The sequence below is a fragment of the Lemur catta genome, chromosome 1, assembly GCF_020740605.2.
Source record: "Lemur catta isolate mLemCat1 chromosome 1, mLemCat1.pri, whole genome shotgun sequence".
NCBI lineage: Eukaryota > Metazoa > Chordata > Mammalia > Primates > Lemuridae > Lemur > Lemur catta.
Genome location: NC_059128.1, coordinates 284,928,788 through 284,953,033, shown reverse-complemented (window position 1 = coordinate 284,953,033; position 24,246 = coordinate 284,928,788). Strand labels below are relative to the sequence as shown.

General features: G+C 56.4%; 1 protein-coding gene and 1 long non-coding RNA gene across 4 annotated transcripts in view; one reads left to right on the top strand and one right to left on the bottom strand.

Annotated features, from left to right (window-relative positions):
- Positions 1-19,184, bottom strand: part of SLX9 (SLX9 ribosome biogenesis factor) — a 47,012-nt gene extending 27,828 nt beyond the window's left edge. For all 3 annotated transcript variants that reach the window (XM_045540831.1, XM_045540832.1, XM_045540833.1), the window contains exons 1-2: positions 19,007-19,184; positions 10,284-10,392 (exon numbers count right to left, since the gene is read on the bottom strand). In XM_045540831.1, coding sequence (XP_045396787.1) covers positions 10,284-10,392; positions 19,007-19,144 — 247 coding nt within the window. In that variant the 5' untranslated portion in view covers positions 19,145-19,184. The remainder of the gene's footprint in view (positions 1-10,283; positions 10,393-19,006) is intronic.
- Positions 19,185-19,275: 91 nt separating this feature from the next.
- Positions 19,276-23,134, top strand: LOC123642881. Its single transcript, XR_006736548.1, has 2 exons — positions 19,276-19,449; positions 22,854-23,134. It is a non-coding gene; the product is annotated as an uncharacterized LOC123642881 (long non-coding RNA).
- Positions 23,135-24,246: the final 1,112 nt, after the last annotated feature.

Genomic DNA, 24,246 nt, shown 5'->3' with positions numbered 1-24,246 from the left:
ACCAAACCCCCAAAACCTCAGCCAGAGGCTGGAGCAAGTTGTGGGGGGCCCATCCCCTTATTCTTCCAGAACCTGACCCCCAGTCACCCCTCAGGCCCGCCTTGTGGCCACCGACACCCAGGCCCTAGCAGCTGGCCTCAACGTGAGGGGACGTGCCAGAGACGACTGCCAGTCTGCTCCCTGACACTAGCGGGGCCCTCCAGGCGGAGCACCACAGCTGGCCAGCCACAAGCTACAGGTCAGAGACAAGGCCTCACACGGAGCCAAGCGGCTCCAGCTCCCAGGCGTCTCCGGCGTCCCCTGGTGGCCACGGTGGTGGTGGGACGAGGAGAGCTCACACAGGCACGTCCTTACGGGCACCAGCTGGCACAGCCCACAAAGGCTCCCTCACCCTATTCCCGTCAGAGCCTCCTCGGATGCCACTTGTACAGGAAGTCACAACTCAAGACAAGCAGCCGGGCAGCACGGGGCCGGGACTGCCATGGGCAGGGAGTGGGAGAAGCCACCAGGACTCCCGCCTCCTGGGGAGAGCGCAGAGAGGGCCAGAGGGCCCTCGAGGAACAGCCTCTCGGACCCTGACCCTGGAAGGACCGGCCTCGGCCCTGCCCTTCGGCAGTGACTGGAAACACTGCTGAGCTGACCCACCTTAGGGCCCCTCGGCTCCAGAGAGGAGCAAACTTCGTGCAGGCCGTGTAAGAACCGCCGTGACAGGAAGAGTGAAGGTGAGACGCTGCCGTGCAGCAGCAAGAGCGCGTGCACGGGAGCTGCGGTGCCACCAGAGGTGGGAGGCACCGGGTCCAACACGGGGGCCGCGTGGACCGAGGCTTAGCAAGTCAAGCCAGGGAAGATGCCTGGTCCCCAGGCCTCCCCTATCCGCGGACGGGCCTGCAGGGGCAGGACAGAGGGCCAGGGAGCGGCCTCCCAGGTGTTGGGGTACAGGAAGATGGGGTCCAGGGGGTGTCTCAGGACATACGTTCTAACAGAGCCATAGGAAAAATCCACACGCAGCTGGCTCTTCTGTGAACGACACCAAGAAGCTGTGCTTCTCCTTGCACAATGCAGCTCTGCGCAGGGACCTGGGCACAGGGCACAGGGCACTGCACGTGTGGACCTGCTTCAGATGCGGCCGTACGACGAGGCACCACACGTGCCAACAGCATGGCAGCTCCCTGAGGCTGTCTTCACAACTTCCTGGTGACCGCAGCCTGAGTGCAGCTGCGGCACACGCCACGGGGAAAGAAAGGGAAACATTCATCGCACTCTGCACCAAGGTAAGTCCTGGTGGATTAGACATGTAAAGGCAAAAGAGAACTACAAAACAATGACAAAAAACATTCAAGAGTCAGTTACAAAACACAAAGAAAACAAATTTTACCGCAAAGAAATTAAAAACCTCTGAAAGGGAAATAAAATTACATAACAAATTCAAAAGGTGCTACCAATGAAGGGGAAACATAACATCTGTAGTCAACAAAAGACTCTCCTATATATATAGCCTTTTAAACCAATAAGAAATAGCCTAAAAGAAAAGTAGGAAAGTGCACAGACAGGCAGCTGACAGAGACAATGCCTAAATGGAACCTTAGTCATGAAGAACTGCACAGTTCAGGCTGGGTACAGTGGTTCACACCCATAGTTCTAAAGCTACTTGGGAGGCCAAGGTGGGAGGACTGCTTGAGGCCAGGAGTTCAAGATCAGCCTGGGCAACATAGCAAGACCCACCCCCCAATCTCTACAAAGATAAAAATTAAAAAATTAGCCGGACATGGTGGCATGCACCTGCAGGCCTCGCTACTCACGAGGCTGACGCAGGATCCCTCGAGGGTGCAATGAGCTGTAATCGAAACACTACACTCCAGCCTGGGCAACGGAGCAAGACCCCGTCCAGTAGAAAAGAAAGGAAAAAAAAGACGCACAGTCCACAAACCAGATGCCACTGTTCATGTTGCCAGGGCCCAAGTCTGCCCCCCTGGCTGGCCGGACCGACAAGGCAATTTGGCAAAATCCATCAAGTCTTAAATGCTCAGAAGTTCGGCTCCGCAGCTCCACTGCCAGTTTTACCTACAAAGGTCTTTACTCACGTTCACAGAGGCGTGCATACAAGGACAGTCCCTGCAGCGCTGGTGGTGTCACACACCCACCCCAGCAGCTGCGGAGAGGGACCCCGACATGAAACGATCCCCAAGGATGTGGCCAAGTGAGGCGGCCAAGGGCACACCCACCCGTGACAGGAGGGCAGAAGCCCTGGAGACAGAGTCTCGGTGCGAGGAGGCTGCCACCGAGCTTCTCACCACAGCATGGGCCACCTTCCCTGACTGAACTAAGGGCAGTGCCGCAGGGACAAGCTCGAGAAAGTGTGACTTTCTCTGGGAGCCATGGGGACCAGCCAACACCAAGGCAGCCGGGGTACAGCGGCGCCGGGGCAGGTGGGCAGCACACAGGTGCCACTATGGCTTGTGTTCCCTTCCTCTTTCTCTGTTTTCCAAGTTCTCTTCATTATTCATACCGCATGTTTGTAATTAGGTGCCCATTTTAAAGAAAAAGCCAAAGATATTTTTAAAAATTGGGGGCAAATTGCCCTAATCAGAGATAATGCCCTGGAAGAAAACGGGTAGGATTATCACCCACGTGGCCCCCGTCAACCTAGTATCTAGAACATACACCAAGTTTTATGGCTGAGAGCGTCCTGTTGACAAACCCTCTCCCGTAATGAAGTCTCACACGCCCCAAGCGGTTCTGCTTGTCAGAAGGTCAGACTGCGAACCCTCGTGGCTGCTAACAGGCAGACACGCGCTGGTCTGGCCGAACACGCAGCTCTCAGGGCGGGGAGGCGGAGGTGCCAGTTCCGCAGCGGAAGGGCTGTCTTCCCGCAGAGGCGACCCCTGCCCTCCCTCCACCCCACAGACCCAGGGACCACCATCTCCTCCGCAGGAGGAGCGAGAGCGCGAGTGCCCAGCCCCTCGGGCTCCTCAGGGGTGCAGGGACAGCCCGGGCAGCCCCACCCCTCCGGCAGGTCTGGGCAAGGGCCCAGTGGCTCAACCCTGCTTCCCCTTCCTCTGGGACCTGCGGGCGTTCAGAACAGCACACGGCCTCTGTGGGAGCCAAAACCCATGGCAGTGGCAGTCGGAGCTTCCCAAGTGCCCTGGGGACGCCCCAACCCTGAGCCACTCAAGTTCAACATCCGCCCGAGAGGAGGGGCCCCAGCTGAGATGGCCCAGGCCACCCGGCAGCCTGCACACGGCGCTGAAAGTGTGCCGGTGTCACTCTTGGGCGCCCTCTCTGGTCCTCTCCACAGCCCACCCAGCCGGAAGGTACGGAGTCCCACGGGCCCTGCGCCTTGCAAAGCTCCTGGAGCCAACACAAGCAAGGAACGTGGCTCAAAGACCCACAGGCTTGTCTCAACAGACACGGAGACAGGCTCCTGATAAAATTCCACACCGTCCCTGACGTGACCCCAGCCCGAGGAGGAGCACTACCGAGCCCGCCGCAGCGCAGCTTCCGGAGCCGTGGAGCACACGCCTCACCAGGAGCGCCCTGGGTGCCGTCCTGAGCTCCTGTCATGGCACCGAGGGCAGAGAATGGGTAAAAAGCGAAAAAGGAAAAAGGAAAAAGGAAGAGATCGTCACCATTTACTTGCATGACATGGCTGTGTATGTCGACAACCCAAAGGGACCCACAGGTCCTGGAGTAGAGGGAACCAGGTGCGGCCTGGCAGTGTGCTCTGCAGTGCGCCAGCAGGCGCCCAGGCAAGGGGCCACTGTCCAGCCCAGGGCCCAGCCTGCGAGGGCGGAGGGCGGAGGGCGGGGGCGCCCAGCCTCCTGCAGCCCCAGCTTGCCTGAGCCCTTGGATGGTGAGCTCCAAATCACTGCTTCATTCACAAGTAAATAAAAGGTCGATTCAACGAGGCCACCAGCCTGCAAGGTCCCCTGGGGCCGGATGACGGCACCCACACGCCTGCACTGTTCCCACAGAGGAGCAAGGCAGGCCCTGCGGGTCTCACCGCAATGGGGCCTCAGACACAGCACGCCGCCTTGCGGGGGTTTGCCTGGCGCGGGGCCCAGCCTACGGGGTCTCCAGGGAGGTCCTTTACAACCCCCCACCCTCCGTCAGAGCTGAACTAGGGCACCACGTATGCGGCCAACACACACCCCAGGGCACAGGCCCGGGAACACACACCGCTTCACACCTGCTGCTGGGTCCCACCCAGAGCCCGCACGGCACCCTGCAGGTGGCAGGCCAGCGATGAGCCTCAGGGGGAGAGCCCCAGCCAGGAGCGCGCCCAGCCGTCACCCCACGTCAGGAAGGCAAGGCAGCCTCCGAGGGCTTGGGGCCTGAGGGCCCCTCCCTCACCCAGAAAGCTCCAGAGAGCTGACTGCACAGGCCCTGCTGGGGCGTCTCAGTGTGGGGGATGGAAATGCACGGAGAAGCTGGGCCCTGGGGACCGACCAGTCTCAAGACAGTGTCGCAGGAACCAGAAATGAGTGGCGTCTGTCTCAACGCGGCGGCACACAGGGCCTCAGGCCTCTGCCCTGCTCACCCAAGTTTCCATCTGAAAACCTGCAGCCGCCCTCCGGCCCCAGCTGTCGATGACGCGAGTGACGTGGAGACAGCCTCAGCAGGAGGCGACACAGCTGAAACACGCCAAGAACCCAGAATAGCTACAGCCACCCAGTCCCAAGTGCCGGGTTTAGAATAGCAACCCACATGCTCAGACGACATCTCCCCACCCGTTGTCCCCAGGCGGGAGGCGTCCAAAGCAGGACACAGACGACATGCCCGTGCAGCAGCACCCAAGCAAGAGAGGGGCCCTCGAAAGGGCCACATGACCCCAAATGTCCCCCTCCTTCTGCCTCCTTCTGAAGCAGCTGGAGACAGAGGCTCGGGGGAGAGGAAGCCCTGGGGCCAGCCTCCTGGCAGTGGGGAGTTGCCCGCGAGCCTCCAAGCCAGGTCGCAGTGACCAGGCCCAACCCCCTAATGTAAAAGTTCCGGAAAAGAATTCCAGCAACTTCTTAAATAACACACGAGACAGCAGACAGCTACACGCTGGAGAACGTGAGAATCGGCGCTGGGCGAGAGTCAGACACGCAGGTCCACGACCACGTGTGACCGGGGGACCCTGTCTGGCCAAAGAGCACGGCGGGTCTGAGGATCTGCTGGCCAAGGCGAGGGCCTTTCCTGGGACACAGGTGGAGCCACCCAACCCGACGGGGGCCAGCGCATGCGCGGGGCTGGTCAGAGGGCGAGGAACAGAGTCCCCCAACAGCACGCGCTCACAGACGGGACCCCAGCCAGCGGCCGGCTCTGGGGGCAGGGTCAGGTCTGTCTTCCAAAGCTGCCTGTCTTCTCTGCAAGTGTGCACAGACACTGCCTCTCCATTACGAAATCTAACTTTCACAAGAACAACTTTAGGTAGAGGCTGGTCCCCTGTGTCTGCTCCTCCTTCACAGCTGCGGCAGCGGAGACACGGCCATTCCACACGACGAGGGCTCAGTGCTCAGGCAGGACGAGCCGAGGAGCCACGTCTGCAGCCTTCCTCCTGCCCCCCAAGGCCTGCAGCACCCCCAGTGCTGCGTGCACCGGCCCCGGCCCGCTCCCCTGTGCACGGAGATATCCCGCCCAGCGAGATGCCGGCCCCTGGGAGGGCTGTGCGTTTCAACGTCACAGGCAGGCTGAGACTCTCCTCTGTGCCCAAGATGGCACCAGCCGTGGCTCGTCACAGGCTGAGTGAACAGGGGCCTAATCCCGTGGCGCACACGAGACACACGGGCAGCCTGCATGGCAGACTGGCAAAGCCCAAACGAACCTTGTCCTCGTGTTCTGCGGCTGCTGCTGCACCTTTGAAATCATTTTTAAGGCCTTTAAATACAACAGGCGACTTTAACCTGATGAAGGCTTGGCCCCTTCCCTGCGCCCGCCGTGCCTGTGCTGAGTTGCCACCACGTGCTCCAGGATGGGGACAGGAGGGTCTCTGCGATCCTCAGACACAGGCCCGCCCTGTCACCTGCCTGGGCTGGCCTCTGTGCTCAGAGCTCACCAGGATGACCTTGCAGGGTCCTCCGGCAGCCCCTCGACACCTCCTCCTTGGAGTGGAAGGAGCCGAGCATGGAAGCCTTCCGGCTGCCAACAAGGAGCGGCGGGTGAGCAGGACAGAACCCCACAGGCCGCGGTGGCTAAGACGGAAGGAAATAAGCAGCACGTCCGGCCCGAGAACCAGACACTTCGGCACCTCACGAGGCGACGGTGAGACAGAGGACACCTCACGAGGCGACGGTGAGACAGAGGACACCTCACAACGCGACGGTGAGACAGAGGACACCTCACAACGTGACGGTGAGACAGAGGACACCTCACAACGCGACGGTGAGACAGAGGACACGAGGAACGCAGAGACGCATGCTGGCTGGGGGCCGCGGCCCACACCTGCCATGCTGGCCTAGCGTCGGAACAGCATGTGGCTCACAAGGACGCCTGGCTCGGGAAACAGCACGCAGCTCCCTAAGGATGAGCGCCCTGCCGGCAGGCGCCCCACACGCGCCACGGCAAGGCCAGGGCCAGCTTCTCCTGGGGCTCTCCGTGGAACGTGCCCGTAGTTCTTCTTTAATCTGGGGGCGAAGACAAGTAACAAGTATGCTCCACATGGTTTTTGTCAGACCCCTGACTTCACGGCTGTAGAAAAAGGCCTTTTAAGGGTTCTATTTTATAAAAACCCCTAAAGACAACCTCTAAACTCCTCAGATTCCGCTTGGTGCCAGGAGTCAGCCTCACCGAGGCTCCTCCGCACGGCTCCATCCCGGGACTGCCCACACCTGGCGGCGGGAAGGTGCGACTCTGCTGCCCTCTGCTGGGCACTCCCCGCACACAGGGCCGGGAGGGAAGCCGGGGCGCCGCCCAGCACGGGCCTGAGGTGCAGCAAGGAGACCCGGGTCTCAGCCCAGCAAGGGAAGCCTCTGCCGGGGTGCAGGGGGAAGTCTGGGGTCTCAGCCCAGCAAGGGAAGCCTCTGCTGGGGTGCAGGGGGAAGTCTGGGGTCTCAGCCCAGCACGGGAAGCCTCTGCTGGGGTGCAGGGGGAAGTCTGGGGTCTCAGCCCAGCACGGGAAGCCTCTGCCACCCAGCACGGGAAGCCTCTGCTGGGGGGCAGGGGGAAGTTTGGGGTCTCAGCCCAGCACGGGAAGCCTCTGCTGGGGGGCAGGGGGAAGTTTGGGGTCTCAGCCCAGCATGGGCAGGTACGGGGCCAATAGAACCCTCTGCCTGGGAGTGTTGGGGGGGCGGGGTAGGTCAGGGTCTCAGCAGGTGCAATCACCTGGGCAACGTCTGTCCTGGCCAGGAAAGCCAGTCCCACCCAGGGGCCAGGGGCACGCACTCTGGGTGTCCCTACAGCACAGCCTGGCAGCCTCATCACCTGGCCCAACACCCCTGCAGACATGTTTCCACCGCTGCCCCTTGGTGGCCTCCACGCCGTCCAGCATGCTGTGAGCCCCACTGGGGACGACGCTGCCGTGCCCCCCATGTCCTCCGCCAGGCCTGAGTCCCAGGTGCTCATCTGAGAACAGCGCAGGCTCACTTTCTGCAACTTTCCCTACGAAGGAAAATAGAACTGCAAGCAGAATCCTACAGCGTGCTCTGTGGACCGTAACCCCTAGGCAGCTTGATGCCAAACCTTACTTTTGTGCCCAAGGCCAATGGGCTCAGCCACCAGACAGCCCACAGCAGCCACCCGCCAGGCCAGGCCGTGTCCCGCACAGGCTCGCTGTACCAGCCAGGGCTGGCCACACGGCAGGTGGCTTCCAGTGCCAGGCAGGGGGCGGAGGAGACGGGGTGCTCACCCTGGACCTGCCACTATCCCCGCAAGGCCCCCTGCCCAAAGGCAGACACAGAGGCCACTTTACAAGTGGGCCCAGAAGACCACTGCGAAGCCCCCTCACTGGGACACAGGGCAAAGCTGGGTTCTGCTCGTGGGGGGGGTCTGCAGGGCAGGGAGTGGGGCTGAGGGGGGTGCTCTGGGCCAGCCTTAGCTCTGCACCCACCACTCCTCCTCCCAGGGCAGAACCCCACAGCCCATGGCTGAGATCTCAGGGGGTCCCTCCCAGGATGCAGAGCCCCTGCCCGTAACAGGAAGGGAGGGGACAACGTGGCTTCCAGGCCTGCTGGGACCCCAAGACTCCAGCAGAAACAGGAAAGATGCCACCAACAAAGCACCCACAAGGACTAATAGGTCCCGTGGCTCTCCGGGCTGCAGAGGAAAGAGGGGTGCAGGCGTCTGCCCACGGGGTGAGAGCCCCTCCTCCCGGCCACACCGGCTGCCTCCACCTCGGCAGAGCACAGCGCTATTTCTGACTCAGCCCATGGCAAGGACGACAGGGCACAGCGAGGACGTGTCATGCTAATCAGGCAGGCGGGCAAGTCACAGACGGACCCAGCTCTCCGTGTGACCCGAGCCTGCCCCTGGTCCCCACACGAGTCAGGAGGCCCACCCTCTACCTGCCGGGACCCAAGGCACTGGCCCATTGGAAGCTGAGGCGACCAACGTGGCAAAAAGAAGAGCTGCCAGGGGGCACGGGGAGAGAGGGGAGACACAGTGGAACCGCTGTTCACGGGGGCCCTGAGAGGTGGATACCTGAGCAGCCGGCAGAAAAGCAGCCCAGGACCCTCAGACCAGGGCAAGCCCCTCGTCACCTGTGGGACCACCCACCTGAGGGTCTTGGGCATCCCCCATAGGGCCAGGCAGCCTCGGGCTCTGGCCACCCCAGCAAGCTGGCCCTTGATGTCATGGGGCCAGGGAAGAGCCAGGCTAGGTCAGCAAGTGTCGGTGGGGCCTGGACTCTGCATCCCAAGGGTGCACTGGTGATGCTGGTGCGGGCCTGGGGCCACCCCAGGCTGGGGGTGCAGCGGGAGGAGGGGACTGCATGGGGGGCAGTGTCACCACAGCAAACCCTCCAGCAGTGCCGCGACTGCCACTCCTACCCGTTCCCTCCTGGCTCTGAGCACACTGCTGCCCCATCCCATCCGTGCCGGGGACAAGGACATGTGGCATCTCACTGACATGCACCTGGCCCACGTGGCTGGCCAGCCCTGGAAGGGTCCCAGCCCTCCAGACCACCGCTCACCTGACCGACAAGGAAATGATGGCGCTGGGATGGTGCACCCCAACAGACAGGGCAGCACAGGATGGGGGGAGACAGAGGGGCCGGGGGAGCGACCTGCTGGAGGGGCAGGAACCGCTAGAGCCCCGCTGCAAACCAGAAGGCTGCACGGTCGTCTGGAGAACAGAAAGCCGGCGTGTGGAGAGGGCCCCTACTCAGTCACCTTTGTGTGCCCCTGACATATGATAAAGCACATAAAGCATGCTTCAAAATGTGGGGAAGGGAGCTTTGCTTTAAAAACAGAGTTGTTCATGCTACTGCGAAAGAATTAGAAGGAAACTGATCCAAATGACCACTGCCAGAGAAAACACAAACACAACGAGCTCAGCTTTATGGCAATTTTTAAAACCCTGAGAGGGCTGAGCACGGTGGCTCACATCTGTGATCCCAGCACTTTGGGAGGCCAAGGAGGGAGGATCACTTGAGGCCAGGAGTTCACAACCAGCCTGGGCAACATAGCGACACCCCATCTCCACCAAAAATAAAAAAAATTAGCCGGGCGTGGTGGTGGCACCTGTAGTCCCAGCTATTTGGGAGGCTGAGGCAGGAGGGTGGCTTGAGCCCAGGAGTCTGAGGCTGCAGTGAGCTGTGATGACACCACTGCACTCCAGCCCAGACAAGAGAACAAAACCCTGTCTCATAGAAAACAAACAAAAAAAACACCTTAAAATACTTATTGGTACAAAATGATAAAGAGCTGACCTCCTCAACAATACATAAAGCATTCAACTGGGTTTAAGAAAGGTGACTAAAATTGCCTCAAATACAGGGGCAAGCCATGAAAGAACAGTGAACATGCAGAAACAGCTCAATCCTGTTGGTCAGCAGGGAAGCCCAAGTCCTGTGGCTCCGGTCCCCAGGCAGGACTCGTCCCCACTGCGGGCCGGGGTGCAGGGCGGCCCCCGCCCTGGGGTTCCCAACAGCAGCAGATCCTGTAATCAGGAAGGCGGCAAAACACAGCCCAGAGGCAAAACCAGGAGCTGCAGTCTGCTCTGGGGAACTCACCCCGGGAGGCCAGTGGGGGCATCCGGTGCCCAAAGGACAGAGGGCACGGTGCAAGCTCACCTGCAGCCTGCTCAGACCCCAGGCCCGCGAGCGGTAATCTCAAAGCCAGCCCCACACCCGGGAGGCAAGCGGCCCTCACCTCTCCTGATGGAAGTGACGCTCCTCGTGTCCAGCTCCAGGCTCTGCACCAAGGCACTGGGGTCTATCTTGGTCCTGGCAAAGATGTCAGTGTTGACGAAAGCCCAGTCCTAATGTCCCCAAGAAAAAGAGAAAAAGAAGACATGAGCTTTGCTCCATGAGAGGGAAATGCAAGGCAGGGAGAGGGCGCACAAGGACTCGGGTCCCCTGACTTCTCTGCCCAGGAGGACCCAGAGGAACCAGAGTGGGAGCCCCAGTCCAGGGCTGTCTCCTTCCTGCCTCAAACCCCAGCCGGGCTTTGCTCCTGGCTCTCTGGGAGTCAGGATCAGTGCTGGTTACAAAGGACAATCTCTTTATCTCACTCTTTCCACGACTCTCCCGTGTCATAACCATGCTGCACCTTCGCAGCCTCGCGCCCAGCTCTGTCGGTGAGCCACACTCACTCTACACCCGACTTCAACCCTCCACACCACCTGCTGACCGCTGTGATGAGCTGGAAGCCCAGCCCCCCACTCCCCTGCCCGCCTAGCCCATTCCAGTCCAAGCACTGTGACCTCACAGGGCCACAACATTGACCCCAGAGAAGCTTTCTGAAGGGTGGCAGAATCCACCACACCAAAATACACCACTTTGGCAAAAGGATCATTTTGAGCTAAAGGCACTTAAAAAAGCAGCAGGAACAAGAAGGCTGCTCTGGCCTCCCTTTTCCCCTGAAAGCAGGAGATAAAACCCCATGTGGAAGACACCCTCCCTATACCAAAGGAAAGGGTCACTCCTATCATTGACGACTAAAAGTCACAGCTGAGAGAATTCTGCACAAACAGACCTGGTTGAAACAATCCCAGCCTGCCTTTGGCGTCCCTGAGTAGACGAGTTACGGCCCACGCCTGCCTCTCTGTTCAACCTCACACCAGGGCATGTGGCTTTGCCACTTCCTTGGGTCGCTCACGAGGTTCCTGGCCATGTAAAACCTAGTTGATAAAGGTGTCTGCTTCTCCCCTTCAACCTGTCTTATGTCAGTTTAAATCTCAGGCCTGACCAAAAAACTCTGAGGATGGAGGTAAAATTTCGCCTCCCCGCATTACAGAGAGACAGGACGCCAAGAAGATGCTGGGCCAGACGGCAGCTCCCGGCGCCCCAGCTCTCGGGGGGCTACAGGACGGGGACGCAGAGTCAGTGAGCGACACAGTATCAGAGACTCACAGGGGATGGCGCTGGAGCCCAGGGGCAGCCAGGCTGACACCTGGAGATCAAGTGGGTACCACATGGGGACCAGGGCGGACTGCGTGGTCTTCCGGGTCTCCAGTGCATGTGACGTGCGACACTTTCCACACTATGTCGGGCATTTTCCATGGTGGCACTCACTCTCACTGATGCTCCATCATCCGAATGCCTTGCAGGGATGACAATGTCATCATCTGATCAGAAACCCCGTTCACCTGTCTACTCCAAGTCAAAGTCCAATGGCTACATTTTTCTTACATACAAGTTCTACCTATGGTTTTTTCTCCAAATCTGCCTAGTGTTTTTAAGGACTTTTGTTCTTTTCTCTTATTTGATTCCTTAATTACGTCTTTAATATTTTTGACACTCATTCTGACGCTTATTCTTTCTGCTGATCTCGTCCATGGTGGGTTGTTTCCTCGTAACCCTGGCTGTAGTCTTGAATTCAGCGGGATTTCATCTGCTGCTGGAATCTCGGCCGGGCTGGCCAGCACAGGGTTGAGAGCCAGGGCCGCCAGGGAGCCAATGTCGAGACTGGCAGCAAAGGCGGCAAACGCTCCCCAGCAAACCACCACCTCACCAGAGACACTTGTAAATCTCGTCAGAAGCAGCAGGAGTCATCGGCCATGACCTGCCCTCCAGCCCCGTACGGAAACCACCTAGGAGTTTTCTCCCTCCCCTCCAGTCTGGGGCTATGATTCCATTCTGGGAGGGGAGGGGCAGGCAGCTGGCGTCCCCCTTGACCTCCCCTGGCACTATGTGGCACACACAGACTCTATTCCAAGCAGGAGGCCAGAGGACTAGGGTTCCCTTCCCCCACCCCAGGGCAGAAGCTCCACCCCAGGCAGGGATGGTCAGAACCTAACCTTAACCCTGATCGGCCCCACCCCAGCTCACTAGTAGGACGGAGGCTCCAATCAGCCAAGACTAAGGTACCCCCCCCAGCAGAAGGGTGTCATCTGAGAGACGCTGAAGCTGTCCCCGCCCCCATCTCTGGTGACCTGCCACAGAGCTCCCCCCAGAAAGGTAGGTCATAAAGAGGAGGAACTCTACAGCCTGCCAGCAGGGACTGACTTCACCTGGAACTAATGTGGAGATGCCGTGCAGGGTGCTGTTGCCAGGAGGGGGCTCCAGGCAGCCAGGGCTCCGGAGGCTCCTGGGTACTGACAGCAACTCGCTGAGGCAGAGCAAGCCAGGGAAAGAGACAGCCAAGAGCCTCCAGAGGCCACAGGCAAGGCTGGCTCCAGGCTGCGCCCTCTCGGGAGCAACCAGCCGGGCAGGCACACCAGAAAGCACTCCCCAGCAAACGCAGGGCGCAGCCCCTGGCACCAGGGCTCAAGCAAACCTCTGAGCAGACACCTGCTGGACAACAGGCCGCTCGGAGGCAGGAGCTCCCGGGAAGCTGTGCCCTTGGCAATCTGGAGGCTGTATGCAAGCCCAAGGCCATGCCCTCACAGGAGCCTGCAGAGGGAATCTCTAAGCTACCACTTCTTGGCCGTGTGGAGGTCAAAAACATAAACAGACAGGAGTCTGAGACCAGCCAGGGCAAGAGCAAGACCCCATCGCTACAAAAAATACAAAAATTAGCCAGGCATGGTGGCACCTGCCTATAGCCCCAGCTACCCGGGAGGCTGAGGCAGGAGGATCGCTTAAGCCCAAGAGTTTGAGGTTGCAGTGAGCTGTGATGACACCACTGCACTCTAGCCCAGGAGACAGAGCGAGACTCTGTCTCAAAAAATAAATAGACAGATAGAGAGCTAGACAGCTAGACAGCCTGAACTGTGACAGCAGCCTCCATGCCACAGAAGGACCCAGTGGTAAAAGGCAAAACTCCAACTGGCAAAGGAGGCTTAAGAACAGTATTTCACCAGTAAGTGGCTTAAGTAGCTAGGCTAAAAGATAAAAAGAGGAAAAAAAAATGAGGAGGGGACATCAGAGGCTGCACACAGGCAGGGGAGGGGCAGGGAGGAGATCTCACACAATCCGGCACCACATCAATAAACAAACAAAATTACCAAGCCAACAGCTACCCCTTGGTTGCTACAATACTACCTAAAATGCCCAGTTTTCAACAACAAACAATAATACGTTTAAAGAAATAGGAAACCATGACCCAGGCAATGGAAACTGTTGTTGAGGGGTGCAGATGTCAGACTTCACAAATAGAAGACTTCAAAGCAACCATTATAAATATTTCCAAAGAACTAAAAGGGACCATGTCTAAAGAATTACAGGAAGGTGGCTGGGAGCAATGGCTCATGCCTGTAATCCTAACACTTTGGGAGGCCAAGGCAGGAGGATCACTTGAGGCCAGGAGTTCAAGACCAGCCTGAGCGATACTGAGACCCCCATCTCCACAAAAAATTAAAAAATTACGCAGGCATGGTGGTGTGCATCTGTAGTTCCAGCTACTCGGGAGGCTGAGGCAGGAGGATCTCTTGAGCCCAAAAGATTGAGGTTGCAGTGAGCTCTGATGACACCATTGTACTCTACCCAGGGTGACAGAATGAGACTCTGTCTCAAAAAAAAAAAAAAAAAAAGTGGGCAGAAGAATCAACAAATTTGAAGATACACATTACGCCAACTGAAGAAAAGAGAAAAATAGTGAAAGAGCACAGTCTTAGAAAAAAATGAGCAGAGCCTCAGAGGAGTGAGGGACACCACTAAGCATACCAATATACATACTTATAATGGAAGTACGTGAAAGAAAGAAGCCACAGAAAACGGCAGAAAAAAATATTCAAAGAAATAATTGCTGAAAACTTGCCAAATGTAATTACAACATTAACCTATACCGGCAAGAAGCTCAATGAACTCCAAGTAGGATAAACAATCTCAAAATAGAATAAATGCAAAGATATATCCACACCAAGACACAACATAATCAAAATGTTTAAAGGCAAAGGCTAAGAAAATCTTGAGAGCAATAAAAGAAAAATAACTCATCACATACAAGGGAACTCCAGTAAGATTAACAGCTGACTTTTCATCAGAAACAACAGAGAGCAAAAGGCAGTGGGATAACATATTCAAATTGCTAAAAGAATAAAAAAGGTGGTCGGGCGTGGTGGCTCACGCCTGTAATCCTAGCACTCTGGGAGGCCGAGGCGGGTGGATTGCTCAAGGTCAGGAGTTCGAGACCAGCCTCAGCAAGAGCGAGACCCCGTCTCTACTAAAAATAGAAAGAAATTATCTGGACAACTAAAAATATATATAGAAAAAATTAGCCGGGCATGGTGGCGCATGCCTGTAGTCCCAGCTACTCGGGAGGCTGAGGCAGGAGGATCGCTTAAGCCCAGGAGTTTGAGGTTGCTGTGAGCTAGGCTGACGCCATGGCACTCACTCTAGCCTGGGCAACACAGTGAGACTCTGTCTCAAAAAAAAAAAAAAAAAAAGAATAAAAAAGGTCAACCAAGAATCTTTAATCCAGCAAAACAATCTTCCAAAAATGAAGGCAAAATGAAGGCACTCGCAGATAAACCAAAGCTAAGAGAATCTGTTGCTACCAGATCCGCCTTACAAGAAATGCTAAGGAAGATTGTTAGGCTGAAAACAAGTAATACCAGACAATAACTCAAATCCACAGAAATAAAACAAGGAGCAATGGAAAGGGTAAACATGTAGTTAACTGTAAAAGAATAATTACAACTTATGGTTGAGTTTGCAACATATATAGACATCTTACATAATGATGATGGCACAAGGCAGTGCAAGGGAACAGAGCTGTACAGAAGGTTCTATATTTCACTCATTTAAGTTATATAAATCAGAAGAAAGTTTTGATTTATATTGTAAACCCTAGATCAACTGCTAAAGGACATCCACAAAAACCCACAGAAAACATCAAACTTAATAGTGAAAGACTGGATACCTCCCCCTAAGACCAGGAACAAGATAAAGATGTCCACTCTGGCAACTTCTATTTTACATTGCACTAGGGGTTCTAGCCAGAGCAATTAAGCAAGCAAAGAAAGAAAAGGAATCCACATAGGAAATGAAACAGTAAAACTATCTCTTCCCAGATGACAACAACTTGTGTACAGAAAATCTAAAGGAATCCACACACACACACAAAAAAAAGCTGTTACGATTCCTAAGGAATCTACAAAAAAAAACTAATGAACAAGTTCAACAAGCTGTCAGGATACAAGATCAATATACAAAAATCAATTATACTTCTGTACAACAGTGATGAATAATCTAAAAATGAAATTAAGAAAACAATTCCACTTACAATAACATCAAAACCAAAATATTTAGAAACAAATTTAATAAAAGAACTGCAAGAGTTGTACACTAAAAATTACAAAATATTATTTAAAGAAATTAAAGACATAAATAAATGGTAAAACATCTTGTGTTTATGGACTGAAAGACTTAACATTGTTAAGACAGCAATACTTCCCAAATTGATCTAAATATTAGATACAATCTCTATCCCAGCTGCCTTTTTTGCAGAAAGTGACAAGTTCATCCTAAAATTCATATGGAAACGCAAGGGACACAGAACAGCCACAACAATCTTGAAAAAGAAAAACAATGGTTGAGGATTTACACTTAGTGATTTTAAAACTTACTACAAAGCTACAGTAACCAAGACTGTGGTAACGGCACAAAGATCTATGGAACAGAACAGAGAGTCCAGAAATAAACCCATATAGTTATGGTCCATTGATTTTTGACAGGTGCCAAGATTATCTGTTCAATGGGGAAAGAACAGTCTTTTCAACAGATGGTGCTGGGACAAATGGACCTCCACATGCAAATGAATGAAGATGGACCCCCTACCTCACATCATATAAAAAAATTAACTCAAAATGGATCAAAGACCATTTAACCATCTAACATGCAACATGTAACAGCTAAAACTATAAAATTATTAGAACAGAGATGTAAATGTTCATTACCTTGAATTAGGCGACACTTTCTCAGTTGTGACAGCAAAAGCACAAACAAAAGAAAAAAGATAAAATGGACTCAGTAAAAATTGAAAAATTTTGTGTTTCTAAGACTAGTATCAACAGAGTGAAAAGAGAACCCACAGAACTGGAAAAAATATTTGTAAACCATATATATCTGATAACGGTTTAGTACCCAGAATACATAAAGAACTTTTGCAACTCAGCAAGAAGACAGACAACCCAATTTTAAAATGGGCAAACGACTTGAAAAGACATTCCTCCAAAGAAGATACACAAATAGCCAACAATCTCGTAATAGGATGCTCAACATCACTAGCCCTTGGAGAAATGCAAATCAAAATGACAGTCAGGGCCAGGCCCGGTGGCTCACCTGTAATCCTAGCACTCTGGGAAGATAGGGGGTGGGGAGGATATATCACTTGAGCTCGGGAGTTCAAGACCAGCCTGAGCAAGAGTGAGACCCTGTCTCTAATAAAAATAGAAAATATTAGCCGGGCGTGGTGGCGCATGCCTGTAGTCCCAGCTACTTGGGAGGAGAGGCAGGAGGATCGCTTGAGCCCAGGAGTTTGAGGTAGCTGTGAGCTAGGCTGATGCCACAACACTGTAGCCCAGGGCAACAGAGCAAGACTGTCTCAAAAAAAAATAAATAAATAAAGACAATGAGACACCACCTCACATCCACTAAGATGGCCATAATCAAAAAGACAGATAGTAACAAGTGTTGATGAGGATAAGGAGAAGTGAGAACCATCATACATTGCTGGTGGAGATATAAAATGGTGCAACCACTGTGGAAAACAGTCTAGCAGTTCCTCAAAAATCTAAACAGTTGCCATATGATCCTGCAATTCCACTCCATAGCTCCACAGAAACATCGGTACATGAATGGTCATAGCAGTATTATTCATGATAGCCAAAAAGTGGAAATAACCAAAACATCCATCAGCTTATGAATGGATAAAGCGTGACGTGGTATGGTATACCTATACAATGAAGTATTATTCAGCCATAAAAAGAATTAAAAAATTAATGCTACAGAAAGAACGCTACATGGATGGGCCTTGAAAGCATGCTAAGCGAAGGAAGCCAAACACAGAGGGCCACATACAATTCCACTTATAGGAAACGTGTAGAACAGGCAAATCTCTAGAGACAGAAAGTAGATGAGTTGTTGCTAGAATGACTGATGAAGGCTTTTTTTGGAGGTGATGAAAACATCCTGAAATCTGTAGTGTTGGTTGCACAACTTTGTAGATACACTATAAAAAACATTGAATTGTATACAATAAATGGGTGAATTATTTGACGTCTGAACTATATCTCAAAAAAAAATTTTTTTTTTAAGCCAGGGCTTTGGAGCTAGATTCTGAGTTCAAATATCAGCTCCACCATTCAAGCAGGTGAATGTCCTTGGTGATTTATTCAACTCTCAGATTTCTGGCCGGGCGCAGTGGCTCACGCCTGTAATCCTAGCTCTGGGAGGCCGAGGCGGGTGGATCGCTGGAGGTCAGGAGTTCGAGACCAGCCTGAGCAAGAGTGAGACCCTGTCTCTACTAAAAATAGAAAGAAATTATCTGGCCAACTAAAAATATATATACAAAAAAAATTAGCCGGGCATGGTGGCTCATGCCTGTAGTCCCAGCTACTCGGGAGGCTGAGGCAGTAGGATCGCATAAGCCCAGGAGTCTGAGGTTGCTGTGAGCTAGGCTGATGCCACGGCACTCACTCTAGCCCGGGCAACAAAGTGAGACTCTGTCTCAAAAAAAAAAAAAAAAAAACAACTCTCAGATTTCTCACCTTCACAGTGACGGTCAGGTCTGCTGAGATAAAGTGCCTAATAAACATGGCTACTTTATTAGCATCCCTGATGCAAAGCCATGGCCTCCATGGACCAACCACGTTTTCTCTGCTACTCCCACGCAAGCCTCTGGGTTACCGACACCAGTAAATGCTTCCAGGGCAGCTCAAGGATTAGCATCTGGATAAATAAAACGCGGTATAGCTACATAGTCGAATATGACTGTCTTAAAAAGAAGTACCAATACATGCTCCAACCTGGATAAAGCTTGAAAACATGTTAAGTACAAGAAGCCAAACACAAAGGGTCACAATCTTCATGATTCCATTCATATGAAATGGCCAGAATACAGACCGAAAGCGGACTGGAGGCCGCTCAGGGCTGGGTGGGATGGGGGAACACGGAGGTGACTGCTGAAGGGTACAGGGTCTCTGCTCAATTTGCTCTTCGTTTTTAACCGGGAAACTTCCTTTCCTTTCCTGGGGGTGCTCAGGCCGATTCTAAGGAACGTCTGCCACATCCGTGTGGCATTTCCAGACTGTGGCGGAAGGTTTCCCGGTTCTCACCGCACAGCCCGGGAGCGGTACTCGTCGGCCCCTCGTGGGCTGTAGTGCGCGGAAGCGGAGCCTCGGGGTCCGCCACCCTTCGCCCGCCGGTCCCGCAGAAACACCGGCAGAGCCCGGGGGCGGGCCGGGCTCGCGGACCCCCCAGAGGGAGGCGCCCGACCCCAGCCCGCGACGAACCCAACGGCGCGTCCCGTCCGCGCTGCCCCGACCTTACCTTCCCCCTGGCTCCGGCAGCCGGGGTCTGCGGAGGGGGAGCCTCCTGGGCAGGGGGCGTAGAGCCGGGCGCGGCCTCCCCCCTGGGCCTCACGGCAGCCTGGTGCACGCGGGCCCGCAGGCCTCTCACTTTCCCCATCTTCCCAGGCGGACGCAGCGCATGCGCAGGAGGGCCTTCCGGAAACCGGTCCTCCTCTCTCGCCGCCACCGGGCGGAAACAGGCGCTGCGCTGCGTCCGCGTTCCTCCCGGAAGTGCCCGGGTCGGCGCGGCACTGGACCGGGCCACACGCGGGGCAAGCGCGGGCGTGTCTGCTCCGACGCTTGTCCCGGGGGAGCGGGAGGATCAGAGCGCCGGCGCCGCGGTGCAGGCTGCGGGCAGCCGCGTCTGCGGGAGCGGGGCCGAGACAAGCGTCTGCCCGCCGCGCGGGGGAGACCGAAGCCCAGGTGCGACGAAAAGGGAGGAGCCGCCTCGGCCCCGCACTAGCGGTTTCCACGGGCAGCAGGGGCCGCGGTGGCTGACGCGGAGTTGTCAGTCAGAAGCTCCCCTGGGTTACAGAAAAGCGTGGGTCAGCCGCCGGCCGTGCGCGGGAGGGCGGCAGGGTTGGCGCCGGGCAGCGGCAGCAGCAGCCGGTACAGCCCCAAGCCCGGGAGCGGCGCCCGCGAGCCCTGCGCTCGGACAGGAGTGAGACCAGCCCGGGCAAGGCAGCGAGACCCCGTCTCTACTAAAGGTTAAAAAGTTAGCCCCGAGTGGTGACGCTCGCCTGTAGCTTGGGAGGAGTTCCAGGTTACAGTGAACTATTTTTCATTCATCCTTTTTGTCACACCAATCAGACCTGACTTTCTGCCTCCTTGAGACCTCACTACTCCTTTCAGGAATAAAGACCCTGAAGCTTGCCCCTCACTCCCTCCGGCTCTCACCAGCGGCTGCAGACGGGCCTTGGCTCCATCAGTGCCCGCGTCACTTGTCCCCATTCTCCTGCCATAGCAGACATGCTGTCATGGCTGTCGCCTTATACATACAAACAAGCTTTCGAAAGAGAAGTTTCAGGGAAGAGTTAATGTGTGGCAACAGACATGTATAAAAAGTTGAGGCCCACTGGTCTGCCGCTGCATACCCAGCAATGCCGAGACTGTGTCTGGGAGAACATGGCTACAGGTGGCTTTCGGCTACGGGGCATAACCCAAATTCTTGAGGGATGCTGGGAGCCCCTCAAAGGGATCAGTGGCGCCCTCCAGGGCAGCCACCAGGCAGGCACAGTTTTCGTCCAATGTAAAGGCTGTGTCTAGGCTGGGTGGCCTTACCCTGCAGGCTTCGTGGGGCCAGGGCAGGAGAAGCCCTGGACCCATGAGAGACCTGGCTGTCACCCATAAGGATCAATGTGGCATGTGTGGGGACCCTGGGGGCCAAGAGACAACAGTGATGACAAACACCAGCCCCAGCCTCGAGGCAGACACTGGCTCCACCTGGCCATATGGGCATCCCCACCCGCCCCCAGCGGTCTCCACGCAGCTGAGCAACATCAGGGGCTTCTCTGCACCCAGGGGCTGGGGCTGGTCTACGATGAATCACACTCGCACTTGGTATCTGCCACCTCAGGATGTGGGGAGCGGGAGTCAGGTGAGGCCCCTGCAGACCTGCTGGGCCTTGAGGGACCTCCGGGCTGCCCAGAGCCAGACTGCATGGTACTGCTCTGACCCAGGGGATCACTGTGCCTGTGGGAGCAGTCTGGCCCCTCAGGAATGCCGCCCAGTGTCCACATGAGGAAGATCACAGATGCCCAAGGTTGAGGGCACAGCACGAGTGTGCCGGATCCTTGCGGAGCCCGGGTTGGGCCTGGAACTCTGCAGTTGCAGGGGGTGCCCTAGAGACGGTCTCCACAGACTCTCTGCACACTCCTCACTCCCTTCTCTCAGCCCTGGAGTGGTGCGTGCCGGCTCCAGATTGGGACGAGGCTCTGCTCAGAACCCTGCCTCTGACCAGGGTTCTGTGTCAGGACCACCAGTGTGAGAGACAGCCCTTCCCCTGCACTGAGAGCCAGCAGGCACCTGGGTGTTCATGGTGCCCCTCCCACCTGTGGGAGGATGAAGGATAGATGCCCCCTACCCAGGCCCTTCCTGTGTCCCAGGCCTGGCCCCCTGGCCTCCAGGACTGCCTTGTCCCAAGGACTCCAGGGACCCTGCCGCTGGGTGTTCTCTGGTCCTCTGGACATCCCTGGGGCTGCAGCTGTGGGCTAGGCCATGGGAGAGTCCATGTGACTCCCAGGGGTGGGGGGAAGTGCCCCTCGGTGAAAACAGAAAGCAACTCCCCACTCTGAGCCAAGGGTCTCCAGTCAGAAAACCCACAGGTGTCTGTTCCCTTTTTCTTGGTGCAGGCTGGGACAGGCAGGCAGGTCTTAGCACAGCTGAGCAGCTGGGGACTAAACCACATCCCCTGAGAGAGGCCTAGCTTTCTCCATGAGCTCTGGGGAGGGGGCTTCTGTACCTGCTATTCCCCCTACGTGGGGTTCCTCCCACTTGGCTCCTCCCACTCACCTTTCAGAATATTCTCCTTTCTGCCTGTCCAGGTATCACTTCCTCCAGGAAGCCTTCTCAGATTTCCCCAATTGAGTAGTGAGACTTGCCACACTGTCCTGTGCATAGCTCCTTCCCTGGAATTGTAAGGACTGGTTTTCCTCTCTCCAGGAGGACAGGATGAGAGTTTTCACTTGGGCCCCCTAGTGGAAGCCCAGCTCCTGACACACCTGGTAGAGGTTTTCAAAAAGAAGAACTTGGCGGAGGGACGTGGATAATAGTCCCAGCCGCCAGCTCCACCTGAGCTAGGAAGGTTTTCTGCAGTGAATTTCATTGAAGCTCACGGTGAGCTCAGTAGCAGCCTCACACATGGGGGTGCACAGCCTGCTGCCCTCACAGCTCTGTCCTGCTCCAAGCCCAGGCCCTTGGCCCTGGCCAGCCCAAGCAGGAGGTCCAGAGCCGCAGGACTTGACCTGTGCCCCCGAGAGGCAGTGCTGTGTCACCTGGGGCCTTGTTGGAGATGCAGATTCTCGGGCCACACCCAGACCTGCTGAATGGGAGACTCCGTGGACAGGACCCAGCAACCTGAGTTTTCACAAGCCCCCAGGGGGTTCCTAGGCATGAGGACCACCAGTTAGAGGCTGGACTGACAGGAGCCCGCCCCCATCGGCCCCTCCCAACCTGGCACTCCCTCAGAGACGCACCCAGGATGTGGCCGTGACCATGGACTGTCCACTCAGGGTCCACCTTCTCCTGGATCCACACAAAGTGTCAGCCAGCCAGCCTCGGGAAGGCAGTATTCATTTATGAGGGGCATTCACACGTGTCACCTACGTCACTGCCACTGCTTGATGCAAACACAGCCCGCGCCCAGGTGTGCAGTCAGAGTGACTGGGAATGCTAGCTCCGTGCTCACGGGAGCACCCAGGCCTAGGGGCTCGCGACTGCCCACTCCTGCCTGTGTGGGTCCTGGCCATTCCTCAGATTCCTCCAGCTCTCAACATGTCAAGGTGCCATATTTTGGGGTGGTATGTCCTGAACCTCAGCAGAGAAAGCAGACAGAGCAGGGGCAGCAGGATGGTGCTTCTCAGAGGTGTCTTTTGACCAGTGTGGGGGCGGGTCGGACGGACCCAAGTCTGGGCAGGGTATTGAGAAGCACAAAAGGATCCTGGGCAGACAATGACTCCATCCAAACTCCTGCACTCAGACCTGGCTAGCCCTCCCCTGGCTTCCAGGAGCCCCTCCGAGTGCCTGTCTGGAGAGCTCAGGGCTGTGGAAAGAATTTATTACTCGTTCCAGCCAACACCTGACATAGGCCCAACCATCCTTTCTTGCAGTGTTTACTAGCAGGCTAAATGGGATGCTCCTCTGTCCTTTGAGATGCTTGTGCAGCTCCTGAAGCCGGGAGAGTCTCCCCAGGGCCTGAGAGCCACCTCTGAAACGTTGTCATCAGGAAGGACGGGGCCATGGCCCCCAGCGGGCCTAACAGCACTCACACTGACCGCAGCTTTGCCCCCAGCCTCCCCTGAAAGCATCAGTCACCTCTGGGTACACAGAGTGGCCCTCAGCTGGCCCCTACTGCAGTCGGCACTGAATAAAATCGTTTTCGCTACTTTAACTGATGTCTGGATTTATCTTTTTCTTATTTTTTGTAGAGATGGGGTCTTGGAGTGTTGTCTAGGCTGGTCTTGAACTCCTCGGCTCAAGCAATCCTCCTGCCTCAGCCTCCCAAAGTGCTGGGATTGCAGGCGTGCACCACCACACCCGGCCTGGCTTTGTCCTTGATGGTGTGGACTGAACTGGCCCTTCAGCCAGTCGTCCTTGGGAGATGCAGTCCCTGGACCGTCCCCAGAAAACTTAGTGGCTTCTTGTCAGTGGTAAGGAGAGACAGGGGAGAAGAAAACTCCCACTCTGGTGGCAGCAGTTCTTACTGCAGGGGCGCCCAGGCGCGCGGACAAAACCCGCCGGAATAGAGGAAAGGCCCCTCGCACGCAGCCCTGCTGGGCCCGGAGGTTCCACTAGCAGCTCCGCTCCAGACCCGCCCCGCACGGCTCAGCTGCGAACCCGGGCGCGGCCCGGCGGGTCCTTCTCCGCCTGCGCACCCGAGGGCGCCCGTTCCCCGCGGGGCCGTCGGGTCCTAACCTGCCAGGCCGGTTAGGTTAGAGCCGTGGCCACCTGCGGACGCGGGCGCCCCTCCCCCGCTCTGGCTCAGCGCCGCGTGGTCCCGCTGAGGCCACCCCAGCCCGCCTGGCCCGTGGTGCCCACCCGGGGCCAGCGCTTCCTCGTGGGTGCTCTCGGGGGTTGGCCGCCGGCCTCGGGGCGCGCCGCCAGCCTGCGCTCCCCGGCCCTGCGCTCCCCGGCCCTGCTAGCCTGGGAAGCGGACGCCGTCAGTCGCCCCCCGCGCCGCACTCTCCCCGCAGCCCGCCCGGCCTCTCCGCGAGGGAAGGCTCCCTTCACCGCCCAAGGCGGGCGGTGGCATCCACGCTCTGCCTCGCACCGCAGGTGACGTGGGCAAGGTCTGAATTCCCGCCTCTCCGTTTCCCCACCTCTGCAATGGGGATGCCATGGGGGTTCCCTGAGGACGGACAAGCAAAGCTCCTGGAAGCGCCTACCCGAAGCACGTGCTCCGCGGACGCCCGCGGCCCGGCGCGGTTGGGGAGCACATGTGGGGGCACACGACCCGGTCGGGGTGTCGCGGCGCGGGCACCGGGCAGGGCGCCCCAGGGCAGG